The sequence below is a fragment of the Danio rerio genome, chromosome 2 (genome assembly GCF_052040795.2).
Source record: "Danio rerio strain M-AB ecotype USA chromosome 2, GRCz13ab, whole genome shotgun sequence".
NCBI classification, from domain to species: Eukaryota; Metazoa; Chordata; class Actinopteri; order Cypriniformes; family Danionidae; genus Danio; species Danio rerio.
In genome coordinates, this window is record NC_141022.1 from 60,880,529 (window position 1) to 60,900,938 (window position 20,410).

At 38.9% G+C, this 20,410-nt stretch overlaps 2 protein-coding genes across 5 annotated transcripts in view; one reads left to right on the plus strand and one right to left on the minus strand.

Annotated features, from left to right (window-relative positions):
* btbd2b (BTB domain containing 2b) overlaps positions 1-20,410 on the minus strand; it is a 1,074,195-nt gene that overhangs the window by 756,973 nt on the left and 296,812 nt on the right. The window lies entirely within an intron of this gene.
* Positions 5,087-13,954, plus strand: ftr29 (finTRIM family, member 29). 4 transcript variants are annotated; one of them, XR_015479170.1, is made up of 7 exons: positions 5,087-7,598; positions 8,344-8,439; positions 8,573-8,806; positions 8,892-9,051; positions 9,147-9,206; positions 10,500-11,504; positions 11,545-12,500. XR_015479170.1 is itself a non-coding variant. In XM_087241709.1 (6 exons), exons 1-6 carry the CDS (start codon positions 6,999-7,001, stop codon positions 11,036-11,038), a joined length of 1,689 nt encoding a protein of 562 aa, XP_087097835.1. In that variant the 5' UTR covers positions 5,087-6,998; the 3' UTR covers positions 11,039-13,954. The 4 variants fall into 4 exon arrangements, 2 of the variants coding, with proteins under 2 accessions (XP_087097835.1, XP_087097836.1); XR_015479171.1 differs by having other exon boundaries at positions 6,469-7,598; positions 10,500-11,231; positions 11,351-12,061; XM_087241709.1 differs by having other exon boundaries at positions 10,500-13,954.

Below are 20,410 nucleotides of genomic sequence, written 5' to 3' on the forward strand. Positions count from 1 at the left end.
CAGAGTAGGCTAACGTTAGGCGGCTCCGGGGATTCCCTCGCTAGTTTGCTTAGAATTAAAGGAGAAGTGTCGATTTTATTTTACAGATGGGTAACAACGCACAAAATGGCATTAAGCGTGACAGAAATGTGTTGAACATGTACATTTGATGTTTTTATGCACTATGTATGCGTGAGCATATATAAAAACATTCTTGAAAAGAAGTCAATAGTAATGCAGTTAAGCTAGATACACAAACGACCATGAATGAACCACAGAAGTTTAAAATCGTCACTCCATTCTAAAGTTATTAACTTAACAATATGTTTACAACTGTATTTCCTTAAAGAAAGTCAGTAAAATACCAACATTTAGGTAGTTTGACTCACCAGTTGCTGTTCTAAACCTCAGATGGAAAATGGCGTCTGGAAAATTCTTCAGTGACTGGGGCTGCATGAATTCCCGGATGTTGGAAATAACACCACCAAGTGTAGAAAAGATAACTCCTTGATTTCGCACTGAATAAAATCAATTCTAACTCTTATTATATTCATTTATCAAAATCTAACTCTTTAACGTCAACACTTTACTCTCAAATGCTTCAACACCGAGAATTTAACTCTGATGAATTTGCTGTGCACTTTTGCTAACCAAGTGTGTGAGAGAAGAGTGAAGAACATGAGAAATGGCATCGTCCGTAGATCTATTTAGACGAAAAGCAAACTGAAAGGGGTCCAGAGTAACAGGTAGGGAGGAGCAGACATAGCTCTTCACAAGTCTCTTCACATCAAACAATTATAGATATAGCACATTTATTCAGCATCAAATCATCCATTTCACTGCACTTTCTGGAGCCGGCATTAGCTGTTATTGCAGAGATATTCATATTCTCTTATCATGTCATTTATACAGCTCATGTGGAAATAAAACATGTTGTTGTTGTGAGATTCTGAACAGATCAATTCTGATGAACACAGAGATGGAAGCCCACCCTGACCACCATTACAATAAACAGGATTTGACTGTTTTCATGTGTTTTGTTTGTGACTTTAACCTTTATGATGATTCACTATTCACTAGTTCAGCTTTGAAAACTAAATGACTTTCATTAAAAACTCTTTCAGCAACTAGAATTACATCTGACTAAAGAGGAAACCCTGTGCAGTTCTGATTTTAATGTTCTCCATTTATTTGCTGATCCTCTGTCTGTATTCACACTGGCACAAAGCTGACCTTTAGGCTTATTTGCATCTGTTTTATCAGTGAAAGGACAAAACATTCGGTTAAAATATACTGATTACACAGAAAATAACTCCAATCACAAGCAAAACAGCAACATCAACACAACCACAGACTGTTCAATAGTCTCAAACATGTTTCTGATCATTTTGGGTTCAACATTTCAACTCTTATTTGTCCTGATGGTAAAATGTCAGCAGTTTGGAGGAAGTGATGAAACACACTTACTGTAATTCTCTCTAAACTTCTCGTCCTGAAATGCTGAAGAGCATCAACTCAGCACGCGGTGCAGGGCGGGAACACTGTTGTGTAGGTGTGATTCTGTGTGTGACATCACAGCACCGCTACACCTATCAGATTGCCGAATGCTCCACATTCTAATAGAACCTCTGGCAGTGCTTTGATGTCATTCTCCACCAATCGGTTTGCACAGAGCCGCTTCAAGCAGGAGCCAAGATGGCAGCGGAGTGAATGGTCACGATTTTTAGGTACTACGAGGAGTTTTAAAGTTAACAAAGCGGTTATTTTGCATGGAAAGTCTTAAATTTTGAAAGCGTATGTGTTCCTGAATATTTTTAACGGACCTTATTTAAACTCTGACGTGAAAATGGGGAAAAAAAAGAAAGAATCAGTCCCTTCAGGAAAGTGCTATATTGGCTGGATACCACTTGGAAGAAGGGGGCATGGAGTCTGCAAACATGAAGAATATCGATCTTGAAATTGGTGCCAATGAAGAGGTTTTTGCAAAGCCTATTTGTTCTACTCCATCCAAAAATCATACGAGGTCAAAAGGTACGGATGAAATATCCTTATCTACACTCCTTGACGTGATTCAGAAGCTAAATGGATGAAACGCACGACAAAGTGATTTCTATTGACAATACGGTCGCAGTCTCCTGTGGAAAACTAGATAAATTGTGTGAAAAAAGTCTCCCACATGAGTGAAGAGATCAAGACGCATGGTGTAAGAATAACTCAAACTGAGAAGAACTGCAGGCAGAAAACCTACGTCTAAAAGAGAACTTTGACGAAATGCAGCGCTACTCTCGGCGATGGAATCTCAAGTTACAAGGGGTTGCAGAGCGCAACGGAGAAGACACGAGAAGCGTGACGGTCAGCATCCTGAAACAGGTGGACCCTGGTATACAAGACAAGATGGAAGATGTAATTGATGTTGCTCACCGCCAGGGGCTAAGGAGGTCTGCCGGAACACCTCGTAACATCGTGATGCGTTTTACTATGCGTACCTACAGGGACATTGTGTGGCGAGCTGCAAAACACTCTCGCTATCTAACTTAGCAGAAAACAGATTTCGCATCAAGGAGGCGTTAATCAAACATGATGTGGATGCAGGATCCAAGTTACGGCCTTTAGTCAAGAAGGCTCAAGAGGAAGGCAAAAAGGTTTTGTGGAATGGCCCCTATGCTTTTGTTGCTGGAAAAAAGCTTGAACTTATTCCCTGAAAACTCACGGAGCAAATGTTCTTAATGTGGTACAAATGTTGTACAAAGATATTAATAGCTGTGTAATTCTAAATTCATGTACTTTACCAAGATTTCCTGTGCTCCGTGGTATACGACAGGGCTGTCCCTTGAGCCCGTTCTTATTTTTATTTGTTGTAGAAATTCTATCTATTGATATTCTACACCAGGGGTGTTCAATCCTGTTCCTGGAGATCTACCTTCCTGCAGAATTCAGTTGCAACCCATATCAAACACACCTGCCTGTAATTATCATGTGGTGTTCAGGTCCTAATTAATTGGTTCAGGTGTGTTTGATATGGGTTGCAACTGAAATCTGCAGGAAGGTAGATCTCCAGGAACAGGACTGAGCACCCCTGTTCTACACAATAATGATTTGGTTGATATTTAACAAAGAGATTCGCATTTCACAATTAGCAGATGACACTACATTATTTTTAAAGGATCAAGATCAAGTGTCTCCTGTTTTAATCATTATTAATGCATTCTCTGATGCTTCTGGACTCAAACTAAATTTATTAAAATGTGAAATGATTTGCTTGTATGACACCTTAGATGGAAAAATTGAAAATATACCAATCAAAAATGAAGTAAAATACTTAGGAATTAATATAACAACAAATCTAATTAGCAGACAGTTTTTACATTGTTCAACAAGATTATCTAAAGTAAAATATAGTTTTAACAGTGGCTCCAAAGAGATTTATCAATTCTAGGCAGAGTCTTCTTAACCAAAACAGATGGGTTATCTAGATTTGTGTACCCCTCATTATCTTTAGCAGTAGTGTAGGAGTCCATCTATTAGCCCAATGACGAAACTAACAGCATGGTCGAAGGTTTAATGCCTGTTAGCCTTTTCTAGTGCTTCTGAAAAGAATTGTATTGTTTATTAGAATTTATTTATATTAATTTATTAGCTCCGAATTCAATCTGACTCCAATTTCAATGATCCTAAAATTTAGATTATATTTCTAATTGTAAAAACGGATCACATTCATCATTTATGATTTAATTTAGAGTTTTGATATTTTCTGAGGTCCGATATTCTAATTGTACGTTCATTAGGGACCAACATCGCTCAGAGTTCCACGCCCCGGGTTTGCGCATCTTCTCATGGACAATATGTCGACATTCTGAAAATAGTCAGAGGATGCAGGATTAACTATATTTGAATAAGCTGGTCGCATTACGCTTATATAGTCTTAAAAAAACAGATCCTTAGCCAAGCCCATACAACTTGCTACTTCCAGTGGTCAAATGATTAAAAGGTCTACATGTTATCGGCACACTATGGCTAACAATAATCAAATGTGCCTATTAATCAATTAAATTATGCCATACAATAAAGGTAATGAAGACTCCTCTAATCTACTGGATACAATGAATTCGCAAAACTCCAGAATTAATCAAAACTTACATTTTATTTGTCAGGTAAAACTGTATTCTGCCAATTACATAATAAATCATCAGGAAGCCAATTCAGAGATGAGACTGTAACAATACAACATCCATTAATCAAAGATAAATCAAAGAATTATAGATGCATACCTGACCAGAGAAATACATTGCAGCATAAGTCTCAGAGATGCAGCAATGGGGTGTCTTTTTACAAGATCTCCCCCTGTCCTATACCACATGTTACTTTATATACTCAAGTCAAAACAAACAGCCATAAATTCAAGACAATAGAAGTATCACAGAAACCCTGGCCTGGTGAATTTGAGGACTTAACCATCTCTGAGGAGGGAGAGCATCTTATCAAGATCTTATAGAAGTCAAAAACCAAATCAACATATACCAGTAAAATATTACTGTAAAATTAACACCACTTTACTAATCACACAGAGACATTTAAAACGATACCAAACATGAATATAGAGCTGCAAGACACATCATATTAAAACCCCGGACATTTGATGTAAAATGTGCTCTAATCAGCAAGTCGCTTAAAGGTCAAGAAGGGGGGCTTGGGGTGAAAGTAAAGGATGCATTCCTGCATTCTTCCCTGATGTTGTGTGGCTCTGTTTCTCCAGCCTGTGTTTGCATTGCCAACAGTGATTTGAATAGAACAGTGGAACAGTTAGTTTCTTCATCACTTCCCAGATTAGAAAGTGCATTGGAACATTGCATCTTGTCTCATGAAATTCCATAACAGTTCTCAGGGTCTGATATTTTGGATCCTTACAGTAGATAATCACACCTCTAAAAAAAATGGACAAAATTAGTTTTATTTTGGAATAATAAGCCTCACAAATTGAAGGGAGTGAGGGGGGTCTTGAAGTCTGTAGTAGACATGGAATGGTTAACCTGTGTCACATGATTGTGGTGGAGGGTCACCTGGGTTACGTAGTGCGCATATAGGTGGCACCTGTTCATGCACAGCCTCGGGAGGAGAGAGAGAGGGGGTGAACGGGGACGCGGTACTCTTTGTTGACCAAACTTAAGCCCAAACCTAAACTCAAACTGAAGCCCAAATCAAAAACTACACTGTCAAAATATCAAGGTATGTTTTATATTGGAAAATAAACGAGTGAAGAAATTGGAACGACTTCTTGCCTTGTTTACATTTGATGTTTGCGTCACAAATCATGTCTCTAGTTTAGCCTCTTAGCATGTAGCCGCTACAAAGTCCTAAATTTTGATGACACCAATAATACTTTTAAATCAATTGGCTGAAGAGATGCTTGCTTGGTTCAGACTCTATGTGGTATTTTTATTCCAAACAATGTATTTAAAGAGATTGGTGGCCTTTCTTTTTTAATGAAATGCAATTACTCCGTTGGTAAATTACCTATTAAATTAGCTCAATTCCATCAACAAGCTCTTTTAGCCTGGAAACTGACTTGCAGCCACAAATTCTCACCCAACAAACCATTTTCTGGAATAATGTAGACATTAAGATAAATAATAAATCTTTTTTCTGGGATAAATAGTTTAACAAAAACATTATTTTTGTTTCTGATCTTTTAACAGTAACGGGGATCTTTTAACTTATGAGAGTTTTATAAACATTTATCAAATCCCTGAGCGCTTTATTATAAAGGCTATAACTAGTGGACTACTATGTCTGATGAAAGCAGCTCTTAGTTATGACGCAGCTTCCAAACAATTGTCACAGTTACACCTAGGAGGAAGATCTAGTCTTAGTAAATAAAGCAATAATAAGTTTATACAGCAAGTGTCTCAGTCACATAACGCAATCACTCCTAGAGGAAAGTTTAAAGGTTCCATAATTGTTAATATTCAATGGAGGGAAACATGATTATCACCATATAAATTCTGCATTCCTAAAAAAATGAAAGAGGTGCACTTTAAAATTTGATTGTAATGCACTTTTATCCAAATATTGTGATGTTACTGATATTTGCACATTTTGTAAGAATGAATGTGAAGACATTTGTCTCTTCTTTTTTTCTTGCGATGTATCATCACTGTTTTAGGATGATTTAGGTTCATATTGTTTTTCCAAGGTTCATATGAGTGGTAATTTGTACCTTAAGGATGTTATTTGTTATTCTGAAAACCAAAACAAGTCGCTAGAAGCCACTGTGAACTTTCTTAAACTTGCTGGGAAATTTTACTTTCACAAACAGAGGTTCCTTAAAAAAATCCAATCTTTATAGACTTCCTGTGTGAAGAAGAACATTTAATTAAATCTCTTAGATTAATTGAGAATCAGAAATGTGCTTCTTTCTTGAGCAAATATGATGAGATCTTTCATGCTACTTAAATATTTATCTGTTTTTTCTTTTATCTTTTTACATTTTTATATTATTTTTTTATTCTTTTATAAATTGTGTTTTGGTTTTGCTCTTTATCTTGTGTATGTAATGTGATTATTGTGTAAAAGAACTGTTATCTTTTACTGTATTCTAAGTTGTATTATACAGTTTCTTGAAGTTAATAAAAAAAGAGCCGCTTCAAGCAGAAACACGCCTTTCATTGGTCTCCTGACACATGAGTGTGGATGTTGCCAAGTCCATCAATTCTTCATTACTGACTAAATAAAGTTGCACTAGAATTTCCTTATTAAATAATCTGCATAAATAAAAGAATTAATTAATTTAAATGGCAGAAAATGATCATCTAAAATTCATAAGAGAATTACAAGACATTTTAAAATGATATAAGCTACTTATTTATTGACCTGTTGTGGGTTTATTTCTGCATTAGACTGTCCTCTAGTGGCGGAGTTTATTATGACGCACACAGGAAGTGTCAGAGCTGAGAGGAATCGAAAGTAAACTTAAAACCCCAAAGTAATTGTCGGTGTTGGGTGTGTTGAGTCGGTGTCTCTGTATGAGCAGTAAAATGGCAGAATCCAGTGTGTCTTTGGCTCATCATTTCAGCTGTTCGGTGTGTCTGGATCTCCTGAAGGATCCAGTCTCCATTCCCTTTGGACACAGTTACTGTATGAGCTGCATCACAGACTGCTGGAATCAGGAGGATCAGAAGAGAGTCTACAGCTGCCCTCAGTGCAGACAGACCTTCAGCCCCAGACCCGCTTTAGCTAAAAACACCATGCTGGCTGAAGTGCTGGAGAAACTGCAGAAGAGCAAACTACAAGCTGCTGGTCCTGCTCAGAGTCCCGCTGCATCTGGAGATGTGGAGTGTGACGTCTGTACTGGAGCCAAAAACAGAGCCGTCAAGTCCTGTCTGGTGTGTCTGAACTCTTACTGTCACTCTCATTTCCAGCGACATCAAGAACTGAATCCAGGAAATCGACACAAAGTGACTGAAGCCACTCATAAACTGCAGGAGATGATCTGTCCTCAACATGAGAAACTCCTGGAGATCTTCTGCCGCACTGATCACTGCTGTATTTGTTATCTGTGTTTGCTGGATCAACACAAACACCATGACACTGTTTCAGCTGCAGCAGAGAGGACTGAACTACAGGTATGAACACACTTATGCTCAATTATTAATAATGTCTCTTCATTTCTCCACTTTTAAAGCTGTTTCTCTGATCTTCTCTCCAGCAGACACATGTAATAGACTTTGGTCAGGGTGGTGTCATATTAATGTTTGACAGGAATCAAAACACCTGTGAGGGACTAAAGTACAGTGTGTTCAGTGAATTACTGTTTAATTGACTAAATCCCCGTAAAATCCCACATTCACCAATAATACAGCATTACAGATTCTACATCACAGAGCTCAACAGTGTTTTATATCAACAGGTTGTTGTGAATGAAATATAAGCTAAATCATAATGAACTCTGGGAGCAGCAGTGATGTGTTTAGAGTTTTATTTTAAGCTGTTTAATGTCGACCTCTGCATAAACAGATGACGCTTAATAAAAGTATATCGCTGTTATTTCCACTGTAAGAGCTGAGTGGTATGACATGATGGATAAATGTGCATTAAACATTCACAGTCACCGGCCACTTTATTAGGTACACCTTACTAGTACCGGGTTGGACCCCGTTTGCCTTCAGAACTGCCTTAATCCTTCATGTCATAAATTCAACAAGATACTGGAAATATTCCTCAGAGATTTTGCTCCATATTGACATGATAGCATCACACAGTTGCAGCAGATCGTCTTGACCATTTCTACATGCCTAAATGCATTGAGTTCTGACTATTACAGCTTTACAGTGACGTTTATTTCACTCTTGTTCACTGTGAATCCTGCAGAGTCGGCTGAGGGAAACCCAGAGCAGATTCCAGCAGAGACTCCAGGAGAGACAGAAGGAGCTGGAGGAGCTGAGAGAGGCTGTGGAGTCTCACAAGGTGAGTTTGAGCAGAAGAACAGCAGCTGAAGAGGCCTTTCACACTCCAATGCTTCTGTGTGTGTGTGCGTGTGTGTGTGTGTGTGTGTGTGTGTGTGTGTGTGTGTGTGTGTGTGTGTGTGTGTGTCTGACAGCGCTCTGCACAGGCCGCAGTGGACCACACCGAGAGGATCTTCACTCAGCTCATCTGCTGGATTGAGAGAAGCCGCTCGGAGCTCACGCAGATGATCAGAGATGGAGAAAAGACTGCAGTGAGTGGAGCTGAAGAACGACTGGAGCGACTGGAGCAGGAGATCAATGATCTGAGGAGGAGAAACGCTGAGCTGGAGCAGCTTTCACACACAGAAGATCACATCCATTTCCTCCAGGTGACACACAGGACAGTGGAAGAGCATGTGGAGCAGAGATTGTGTTTGTGTGTCTTCAGCTGCTGTTTCTGTTGTGTCTGTGTAGAGTTTGCAGTCTCTCTCTGTCCCTCCTGGATCTACAGACTCATCCAGCTTTATTAGCAGCTCGCAGCTCGCTTTTGATCAACTTGCTGAATCTGTGTCTCGTCTGAGAGACAAACTGCAGCAGTTCTGCACTGAGGAGATGAAGACCATATCTAGCAGAGGTCAGATTTATATTTCCTGACATGTTTCAGATGATTTTAAATGTATTTGTATTGTTTAACAATGTTTACTGTAAATCATCTGTTTGTCTCCACAGTGACCAGCATTAGCATCATTCCCGCTCCTGAACCACAGACCCGTGAGCAGTTCCTCCAGTGTAAGTGACTCTGATCATACTGAACATTAAAGATTATAGTTATATATTGTGTTGGATTCCTTCATATGAGGCAGAGAGTCTCTGATGGCTGTAATGTGTTTTATTCTGGAATCAGCAGAAAGAGTGAAAACTAGAAGTAAACACACAAATCAGCACAAAGCAGATTGATAATGAACTCTGACACCTTTACAGTTCATGATCAGGCGTTTGTGTACAGTGAACAGTAGATGAGCTGTGTAAAGTCACAGATAAACAATAATTGGCTCAGTTAACAGTTTCAAAACAAAACTTACACACCTCACTCCGCTCACCAAGGGCTGCTACAGTAGCTTTAACACGTGTAGTGATGTTCACCTGGCTAAACAGCACACACACACACACACACACACATGTAAACAGGAGACAGTAAAACACACACGCTTATAATGCTCATCATCACGATTGCAGGACTTGCATTAACCAGCATATGTCACTGGAATATATCACTGAGCTCCTGAGACGAGAGCGTTCTGATGAGTGAGATGTTGTGTGAGGTTTCGGGGTTTTGCTCAAAGCCATTAACCTGAATGAGCTGACTGAGAATGAAACACCTATAATGAGCTCTTGTGGCCGTTTCCATATATTCTTATCATATATCATCAATCAGACTGAACTGTGCTGAACTGCTCAAATCAACCCTGATCTACATTAAACACACTGAACTCTACAGAATCAGCAGCTCTAGATATAATCACACAGCTAGTTTATCTTACTGGGTTAGTTAAAGTCTCATTTATTCAACTCTGTGTAGAAACCTTCCTAAGACACCTTTAGATTTGTTTGCAGGAGGAAAATGACACCTGAAACTCTTCATCACTTGCTGTCTTCAGTCTCTAAACGTCTTTAAGTGTTGTGAAAAGGAACGGCAACATTACAGACTGATAAATGCTTTACTGATACAACTTTATTTAAATGTGTTGCAGGAACAGAAATTGGTGATTAATAATAAAAGTCATGAGGAACACATTAAATCAGGATTATTTTATCATCTGCAGTGAAATACAAGTCAAAGAACATTTAGAAATCTCCACTTTCCTGATTCGCCTTTTCTATACTGTCCCAGTGTGTTCTGGTTTGGGGTTGAACATGTACTGAAACATTCATAGTTCTTGTTTCTTAATCAGCAAAAGTGCAAATAATATTAGAGTAAAGACATTCTGATGAACTGAAACAGATCAATAATAATACAGTCATGATTTCATTATTGTCACTCAGAAATTAATTGATATTTTTCCTGATTTTTATCTTCTTCAGATTCTCAACAGTTCACTTTGGATCCAAACACAGCGCATACATATCTGGTTCTGTCTGAAGGAAACACAGCGGTGGATTATAACAGTTCAGTCCAGCCGTATCCTGATCATCCAGACAGATTTGATGGTTGTTGTCAGGTGTTGTGTAGAGAGAGTGTGTGTGGACGCTCTTATTGGGAGCTGGAGTGGAGCGGTGATGATGTGTATTTATCAGTGTCATATAAGAGCATCAGCAGGAAGGGTTCGGGTTATGAGTGTGGATTTGGATATAATGATCAGTCCTGGAGTTTGTTCTGCTCTGCTGACAGTTTCTCGTTCAGTCATAATAATATAAAGTCTGATCTCCCTAAACCCTCCGTCAGCTCCTCTAGAATAGGAGTGTATGTGGATCACAGTGCAGGAACTCTGTCCTTCTACAGCGTCTCTGACACAACAATGAGCCTCATACACACACTCCACACCACATTCACACACACACTCTATCCTGGATTCTGGGTTTATAAAGATTCAAGACTGAAGCTCTGTGATCTGACAGTGTAGAGTTCAAGATGTCTGAATCAGTCATCACTGCATTCTAGTTTATAATGGCCTGTTTCCTGCTAGGCAGTTGATAGGGGGTTCTGGATTGGTTGCTAGGCGGTTGCTATAGTGTTGCTATGGGGTTGCTAAGCGATTGCTAAGGTGTTCTAGGTCATTGCTAAGGTGTTGCTAGGTGGTTACTAAGGTGTTGCTTGTTAGTCACTTAGATGCTGCTAAGGTGTTGCTAGGATGTTCTGTGTTGTTGCTAGGCAATTGTTAAGGCATTACTAGGCGGTTGCTAAGGTTTTTAAGTGGTTGCTAAGGTTTTGGTAGGTGGTTGCTAAGGCATTGCTAGGTGGTTCCTAAGGTGTTGCTAGGCGGTTGCTAAGGTGTTCTGGGTTGTTGCTAAGATGTTGCTAGGATGTTCTGTGGGGTTGCTAGGCAGTGGCTAATGTGTTCTAAGTCTTTGCTAAGGTTTTGCTACTTGGTTGCTACGGTGTTCTAAGTCATTGCTAAGGTGTTACTAGGTGGTTGCTAAGGTGTTCTTGGTCGATGCTAAGGTGTTGCTAGGTGGTTGCCAGGGTGTTCTAATTGGTTGCTAGGTAGTTGATATGGTGTTGCTAGGTGCTTATTAAGGCATTGCTAGGTGGTTGCTAAGGTGTTGCTAGGTGGTTGCTAGGGTGTTCTGAGTGGTTGCTTGGCCGTTGCTAAGGCATAACTAGGCAGTTGCTAAGGTGTTTAAGTCGTTGTTAGGTGGTTGCTAGGGTGTTGTGAGTGGTTGCTAGGCGGTTGCAAAGGCATTGCTAGATGGTTGCCAAGGTGTTGCAAGGTGGTTGCTAAGGCATTGCTAGGTGGATGCTAAGATGTCGCTGGGTAGTTCCTAAGGTGTTCCAAGTAGTTGCTAGAATTAGCATAATATGTGAGTATTAATTTAGTATGATTTGGCATGTTGCTAGTATGTTTATAGTATTAATTAGCATGTTGCTAGTATATTGCTAGTATGAATTAGCATGTTGCTAGTATGTTTATAGGTTGAATTAGCATGTTGCTAGCATGTTTGTTAGTATATTGCTAATTCAATGTAGATTGTGTCAAAGCAGCTTCACACAGAAGATTATAGTGAATGTAAACAGCGTCACTTCAGTTTTCAGAGTTTAATTCAGATCAATTCAGTTCAGTGTGGTTTAGTCAAAAGTCTATGAAACAGTTGCTAGGGTGCCATAAGTGGTAGCCAGGGTGTAGCTAATAAGCTGAAAGGCCATTAGTGATTGGCAGATTGGTAGTAGAGTTAAATGAGCGTAATCTTAAGTCTGTATGACAGTCTGGTGCAAAGTGATGAGGTCACTAAGTTTGGTCCAATGTTAAGTCAATGGCACTTTCCAGAACTTTTCCGTTTTAAAACTGAACATTTTAGGAGAATACGCATATAGAAATTAAATTAGTCTCAGAGAAAGAAGATAGAGGAATAATAAGTTTATGTCGTATAACAGTCTGTTGCTTCCTCAATCCGCCATAATTCCGCCATAAACATCTCCAGCTCTCCTTCATTACAGTGCAGCGATTACAGTGTCATTCCCTCTCTGGCCACATGAGGGCGCGCGAGTGTCGCTGTATGAACTCATGATCAGATTCTACCAATGGACTCAATAATGATTCACTCAGATATAGAGATAATAATTAATGAGAACTATTTACACAAAACACTGAACTTGTCCTAACATGACGCTGTAATCTGCACCTTTAAACATTTTTATTTTCCAGTTATTAAACAGCAGTTTTAGCAATCATAATAAAATAATAAATAATTGACAGAATGGCAGGAAGTCTTAGAAATCTCCAGCTCTCCTTCATTAATGTTGACGTCTCTCACTCAAATATTACACAGGGAAAGAGTCCGCTATGGGCTTATAGGAAACCTTGATGAGTTTTACAATATATGGCAACCATTCCTCGAGCCCTGCACCAATATAATGCAGATTGTGAGCAGCAGTGTAGGGCTTAAGGTCGACTGTCCCCTATTGAGCGCTTCTTCACATCAAACCACTTTTACTGTCACATCAGCAGCAGCAGCAGCAGCAGCACGTGTGTTATGATGAGGGAAAAGCTGAGCTGCAGACTCCAGACAGAGCAAAATACACTGACATAGACAATAAACAGCACACACACACACACACACACACACACAGTCTGTACATCAGTAGACTATAAACATTTAGAAATACACACACACACACAAGCAGTGTGCAAGAAACCTATTATGTCACTTATTACAAGTCTCTGGTGTCCTTAGAGAGAGAGAGAGAGAGAGAGAGAGAGAGAGAGTGTGTGTGTGTGTGTTTTTTGGCCCAAAATATCACACAGATAATGTTCGATAACTCCCTGAAACTGACCCTTTTATGCTTTGAAACTGGTTTTGGTTTTGGTGACTGTCACTTTAAATTCAAATGAGATACAGAAAAGGGCGGAGCTACAAATGTTATTGACTTAACATTGGATCAAACTTAGTGACCTCATAACTTTGCGTCAGACTGTCATACAGACTTAAGGTGCGTTCGACTTCATGCAGCGCTGCGCAGATCGATCGAAATCTGTCTTAAAGCGGTGCATTCTGGTTAGAAATCTTGTCCGGATTGATGCTGCGCCGACGCCACGTGACTGTCACATGTGGCATCAAAGTACCGCGACAGCGCTCCGAGATCAGACGGCAAACTCAGACCGTGCAGCTTCTGAAGAGCGACTGCAGGAGCTTTGATGACGACACCGATATTACACGATTGGCCGAGTTCACCACATGACAACAAACACGTGTATTTCGGGTTTATAAATGGACAAATTCCGATTCAAAAGTTTCAAAACAAACAATTCACTTTTCACACCCTCTCTATCCTGTCCTCTCTATCCTGTACACATCTTGCTTATTAAAAGACCACAAATATTTTACTGCAGTAATCATCTTTTGTTAAATAATCTGGTTATAAAGGTTAGCTTGTTTGCGCAGGTTTATTTTTAACTTTTTTATACAGACTATTTACTGCATTCATCTCCATGAACTATTTTATTAAATAATTATAAAATGGCTTTATTATTATAATATAATATATATTTTATTTCCTGTCTAGCAGTTTAAAGGCTACCTGCTTTTTCTGGGAAACTTCTACATAGCTGACTTATTTTACCTTTTGTTCTGTTCAACACAATCTTTTTGGATTAAAATGCTTTTTTGAAAATTCATTCATTATCCAAAATAATGTCATTTATTAAGACCTAATCAAAACACCTTGTTTTGCTTTTTACATGGGAAATTTTTATATCTATAAATGTACATATATGTAAACCCTTTTTTAGCAGATTCAAACAAGAAGTATTAGCCTAAAGGTTGATGTTTAACTCCTAGAATGTATGCTTATTGCTTTGTATTTAATAGACCTGTTCGTTTTTATGTTTATATTAACCTCTCATTTCCACTTATTTCTCTCATGCATTTGTTATATATTTTATTCATAATTCTCTCTTATTGTTTAAAAAGGAACTACAGTTTGTAGAGGCTGTATTCTGTTTTATTTGTAAATGTTTTGTTGTTATAAATAAAAATAACAAAAAAATATGATGACGCCATGTGATCGGTCATCATGACTGCAGCAACTTTAAGTCCCGAAGTGTCCAGCTGTCCGTCTTGACGGCTCCGTTTTCAACTCCGCCCCCCGCCTGCGCTCGGCTAATCTTGTTGATCACCGGCTGCAGCTGAGCTTCATGTCGAACGCACCTTTAATCTTGGGCTCATTTAACTTAGACTACCAATCTGCCAATCACTGATGACCTTTGAACTTTTTAGCCACACCCTAGCAACCACTTACAGCACCCTAGCAACTGTCCCATAGACTTCCATTGTAAAAAAAAAAACTGCCATTGACACATTGGACATACTGATAACAGTTTGGCTGTCCATACTAGCAATACACTAATCCACACTGGAAACATACTAGCAAACATGCTAATCATACTAGCAAACAAGCTAACTAATACTATAAACATGCAACTATAGCAACATGCTAATTCATGCTAACATGCTATTTTATTTTTCTAGAAACATGTTAGCAACATGCTAATTCATGCTCAATTTATGCTAGTAACATGCTAATTTATGTTTAAAACATGGTAACATAATGCTAATTTATACAGAACCATGATTATTTATGCTATCAACTGGCTAGCAACGACTCAGAATAACCTTGCAACCACCTAGCAATGCTTTAGCAATCACTTAGCAACCACATAGAACACCCTAGCAACGACCTAGAACACCTCAGCAATTGCCTAGCAACACCTAAGCTACGCCATAGCAACTGACTTGTTCCAATTGTTCCACTTGTTTCAACCAATCAGAATAGACTTGCAACACCTTAGCGACCACCTAGAAACACCTGCGACCACCTTGAAACACCTTAGCAACCACTTTGCAGTGCCTTAGCAACCCAATAGTATCTGGATGCAGCCTTTATGATGTGATGCAATGCAATGTCAGACACAGTGCTCTCAATGGAGTGAGTGACGTCACTGTGACTGGTAGGGTTAGGGGTGGGGTTAGGTGAGTGGATTAAAAAGCATTGGATGCAGCTCAGATTGCACTTTACCAGGTCTCCAGACCCCTCTTTAGCAACAGTCTAGAAACTACTCAGAACACCTTAGCAACACCTTGGCAACCACCTAGCAATGACCTAGAACACCTTTGCAATTGCCTAGCAACATCTTAGCTACGTCTAAGCAACCGCCTAGCGACCACTCAGAACACCATAGCAACACCCTAGCAATGGCCTAGAACACTTTAGCAACCACCTAGCAATATCTTAGCAACCATCTAGCAATGCCTTAGCAACCGCCTAGCAACCTCTCAGAACCGCCTAGCATAAACATGGCAATCCCTGCTAGAAACATGCTAAGCTATATGCTCTTCTCCGCCGACTGCTCAAACTTTTTAAAACTCCTTCAGTTCTTTACACTTGTAAATCTTCTTCACTCTGGGCTTTCTCGAGACAGCGTGACGTTTGTCTACAGCCTTTCCTTTTCTAGTTATTATTATTGTTTGGTGTTTTTGTCGAATGTAAAGCTGATAAAAGTCTCTGTTTAATAAAAGAGAGATGTTGCTCTTCTACAGTGAGCGTCTGTGATCTGACAGATGATTCAGACACTCCACATTCAACATTCAGAGAAATATTCTCCAACATCAGTCGCTTTGCTCATTCTGTGATGTTTACTCTGAATATTAGAACACATTATACTCACATTTCCTTCATTAAGCTGATCAGTTTAATGCAGAGGAATCTGTTTATCTGTTTTATCCAGCAGAAATGGTCAATACTGAAACACAACAGAACAATTGACAACACATCAAACAATTATAGATATAGCACATTTATTCAGCATCAAATCATCCATTTCACTGCACTTTCTGGAGCCGGCATTAGCTGTTATTGCAGAGATATTCATATTCTCTTATCATGTCATTTATACAGCTCATGTGGAAATAAAACATGTTGTTGTTGTGAGATTCTGAACAGATCAATTCTGATGAACACAGAGATGGAAGCCCACCCTGACCACCATTACAATAAACAGGATTTGACTGTTTTCATGTGTTTTGTTTGTGACTTTAACCTTTATGATGATTCACTATTCACTAGTTCAGCTTTGAAAACTAAATGACTTTCATTAAAAACTCTTTCAGCAACTAGTATTACATCTGACTAAAGAGGAAACCCTGTGCAGTTCTGATTTTAATGTTCTCCATTTATTTGCTGATCCTCTGTCTGTATTCACACTGGCACAAAGCTGACCTTTAGGCTTATTTGCATCTGTTTTATCAGTGAAAGGACAAAACATTCGGTTAAAATATACTGATTACACAGAAAATAACTCCAATCACAAGCAAAACAGCAACATCAACACAACCACAGACTGTTCAATAGTCTCAAACATGTTTCTGGTCATTTTGGGTTCAACATTTCAACTCTTATTTGTCCTGATGGTAAAATGTCAGCAGTTTGGAGGAAGTGATGAAACACACTTACTGTAATTCTCTCTAAACTTCTCGTGCTAAAATGCTGAAGAGCATCAACTCAGCACGCGGTGCAGGGCGGGAACACTGTTGTGTAGGTGTGATTCTGTGTGTGACATCACAGCACCGCTACACCTATCAGATTGCCGAATGCTCCACATTCTAATAGAACCTCTGGCGGTGCTTTGATGTCATTCTCCACCAATCGGTTTGCACAGAGCCGCTTCAAGCAGGAGCCAAGATGGCAGCGGAGTGAATGGTCACGATTTTTAGCGCTTAGGTACTACGAGGAGTTTTAAAGTTAACAAAGCGGTTATTTTGCATGGAAAGTCTTAAATTTTGAAAGCGTATGTGTTCCTGAATATTTTTAACGGACCTTATTTAAACTCTGACGTGAAAATGGGGGAAAAAAGAAAGAATCAGTCCCTTCAGGAAAGTGCTATATTGGCTGGATACCTCGTGGAAGAAGGGGGCATGTAGTCTGCAAACATGGAGAATATCGATCTTGAAATTGGTGCCAATGAAGAGGTTTTTGCAAAGCCTATTTGTTCTACTCCATCCAAAAATCATACGAGGTCAAAAGGTACGGATGAAATATCCTTATCTACACTCCTTGACGTGATTCAGAAGCTAAATGGATGAAACGCACGACAAAGTGATTTCCATTGACAATACGGTCGCAGTCTCCTGTGGAAAACTAGATAAATTGTGTGAAAAAGTCTCCCACATGAGTGAAGAGATCAAGACGCATGGTGTAAGAATAACTCAAACTGAGAAGAATAAAGAACTGCAGGCAGAAAACCTACGTCTAAAAGAGAACTTTGACGAAATGCAGCGCTACTCTCGGCGATGGAATCTCAAGTTACAAGGGGTTGCAGAGCGCGACGGAGAAGACACGAGAAGCGTGACGATCAGCATCCTGAAAACAGGTGGACCCTGGTATACAAGACAAGATGGAAGATGTAATTGATGTTGCTCACCGCCAGGGGCTAAGGAGGTCTGCCGGAGCATCTCGTAACATCGTGATGCGTTTTACTATGCGTACCTACAAGGTTATTGTGTGGCGAGCTGCAAAAGACTCTCGCTATCTAACTTAGCAGAAAACAGATTTCGCATCAAGGAGGCGTTAATCAAACATGTGGATGCAGGAGCCAAGTTACGGCCTTTAGTCAAGAAGGCTCAAGAGGAAGGCAAAAAGGTTTCGTGGAATGGCCCCTATGCTTTTGTTGCTGGAAAAAAGCTTGAACTTATTCCATGAAAACTACACGGAGCAAATGTTCTTAATGTGGTACAAATGTTGTACAAAGATATTAATAGCTGTGTAATTCTAAATTCATGTACTTTATTAAGATTTCCTGTGCTCCGTGGTATACGACAGGGCTGTCCCTTGAGCCCTTTCTTATTTTTATTTGTTGTAGAAACTCTATCTATAGATATTCTACACCAGGGGTGCTCAATCCTGTTCCTGGAGATCTACCTTCCTGCAGAATTCAGTTGCAACCCATATCAAACACACCTGCCTGTAATTATCACGTGGTGTTCAGGTCCTAATTAATTGGTTCAGGTGTGTTTGATATGGGTTGCAACTGAAATCTGCAGGAGGGTAGATCTCCAGGAACAGGATTGAGCACCCCTGTTCTACACAATAATGATTTGGTTGGTATTTAACAGAGAGATTCGCATATCACAATTAGCAGATGACACAACACTATTTTTAAAGGAGAAAGATCAAGTGTCTCCTGTTTTACCCATTATTAATGCATTCTCTAATGCTTCTGGACTCAAACTAAATTTATTAAAATGTGAAATGATTTGCTTGTATGACATCTTAGATGCAAAAATTGAAAATATACCAATCAAAAATGAAGTAAAATACTTCGGAATTAATATAACAACAAATCTAATTAGCAGACAGTTTTTAAATTGTTCAACAAGATTATCTAAAGTAAAATATAGTTTTAACAGTGGCTCCAAAGAGATTCATCAATTCTAGGCAGAGTCTTCTTAACCAAAACAGATGGATTATCTAGATTTGTGTACCCCTCATTATCTTTAGCAGTGGATAATCACACCTCTAAAAAAATGGACAAAATTTTTCTTGGTTTTATTTTGGAATAATAAGCCTCACAAATTGAAGGGAGTGAGGGGGGTCTTGAAGTCAGTAGTAGACATGAAATGGTTAACCTGTGTCACATGATTGTGGTGGAGGGTCACCTGGGTTACGTAGTGCGCATATAGGTGGCACCTGTTCATGCACAGCTTCGGGAGGAGAGAGAGAGGGGGTGAACGGGGACGCGGTACTCTTTGTTGACCAAACTTAAGCCCAAACCTAAACTCAAACTGAAGCCCAAATCAAAAACTACACTGTCAAAATATCAAGGTATGTTTTATACTGGAAAATAAACGAGTGAAGAAATTGGAACGACTTCTTGCCTTGTTTACATTTGATGTTTGCGTCACAAATCATGTCTCTGGTTTAGCCTCTCAGCATGTAGCCGCTACAAAGTCCTAAATTTTGATGACACCAATATTACTTTTAAATCAATTGGCTGAAGAGATGCTTGCTTGGTTCAGACTCTATGTGGTATTTTTATTCCAAACAATGTATTTAAAGAGATTGGTGGCCTTTCTTTTTTAATGAAATGCAATTACTCCGTTGGTAAATTACCTATTAAATTAGCTCAATTCCATCAACAAGCTCTTTTAGCCTGGAAACTGACTTACAGCCACAAATTCTCACCCCACAAAACCATTTTCTGCAATAATGTAGACATTAAGATAAATAATAAATCTTTTTTCTGGGATAAATAGTTTAACAAAAACATTATTTTTTGTTTCTGATCTTTTTAACAGTAACGGGGATCTTTTAACTTATGAGAGTTTTATAAACATTTATCAATTCCCTGTTCGCTTTATTATAAGGCTATAACTAGTGGACTACTATGTCTGATGAAAGCAGCTCTTAGTTATGACGCAGCTTCCAAACAATTGTCACAGTTACACCTAGGAGGAAGATCTAGTCTTAGTAAATAAAGCAATAATAAGTTTATACATCAAGTGTCTCAGTCACATAACGCAATCACTCCTAGAGGAAAGTTTAAAGGTTCCATAATTGTTAATATTCAATGGAGGGAAACATGATTATCACCATATTAATTCTGCATTCCTAAAATGAAAGAGATGCACTTTAAAATTTGATTGTAATGCACTTTTATCCAAATATTGTGATGTTGCTGATATTTGCTCATTTTGTAAGAATGAGTGTGAAGACATTTGTCTCTTCTTTTTTTCTTGCGATGTATCATCACTGTTTTAGGATGATTTAAGTTCATATTGTTTTT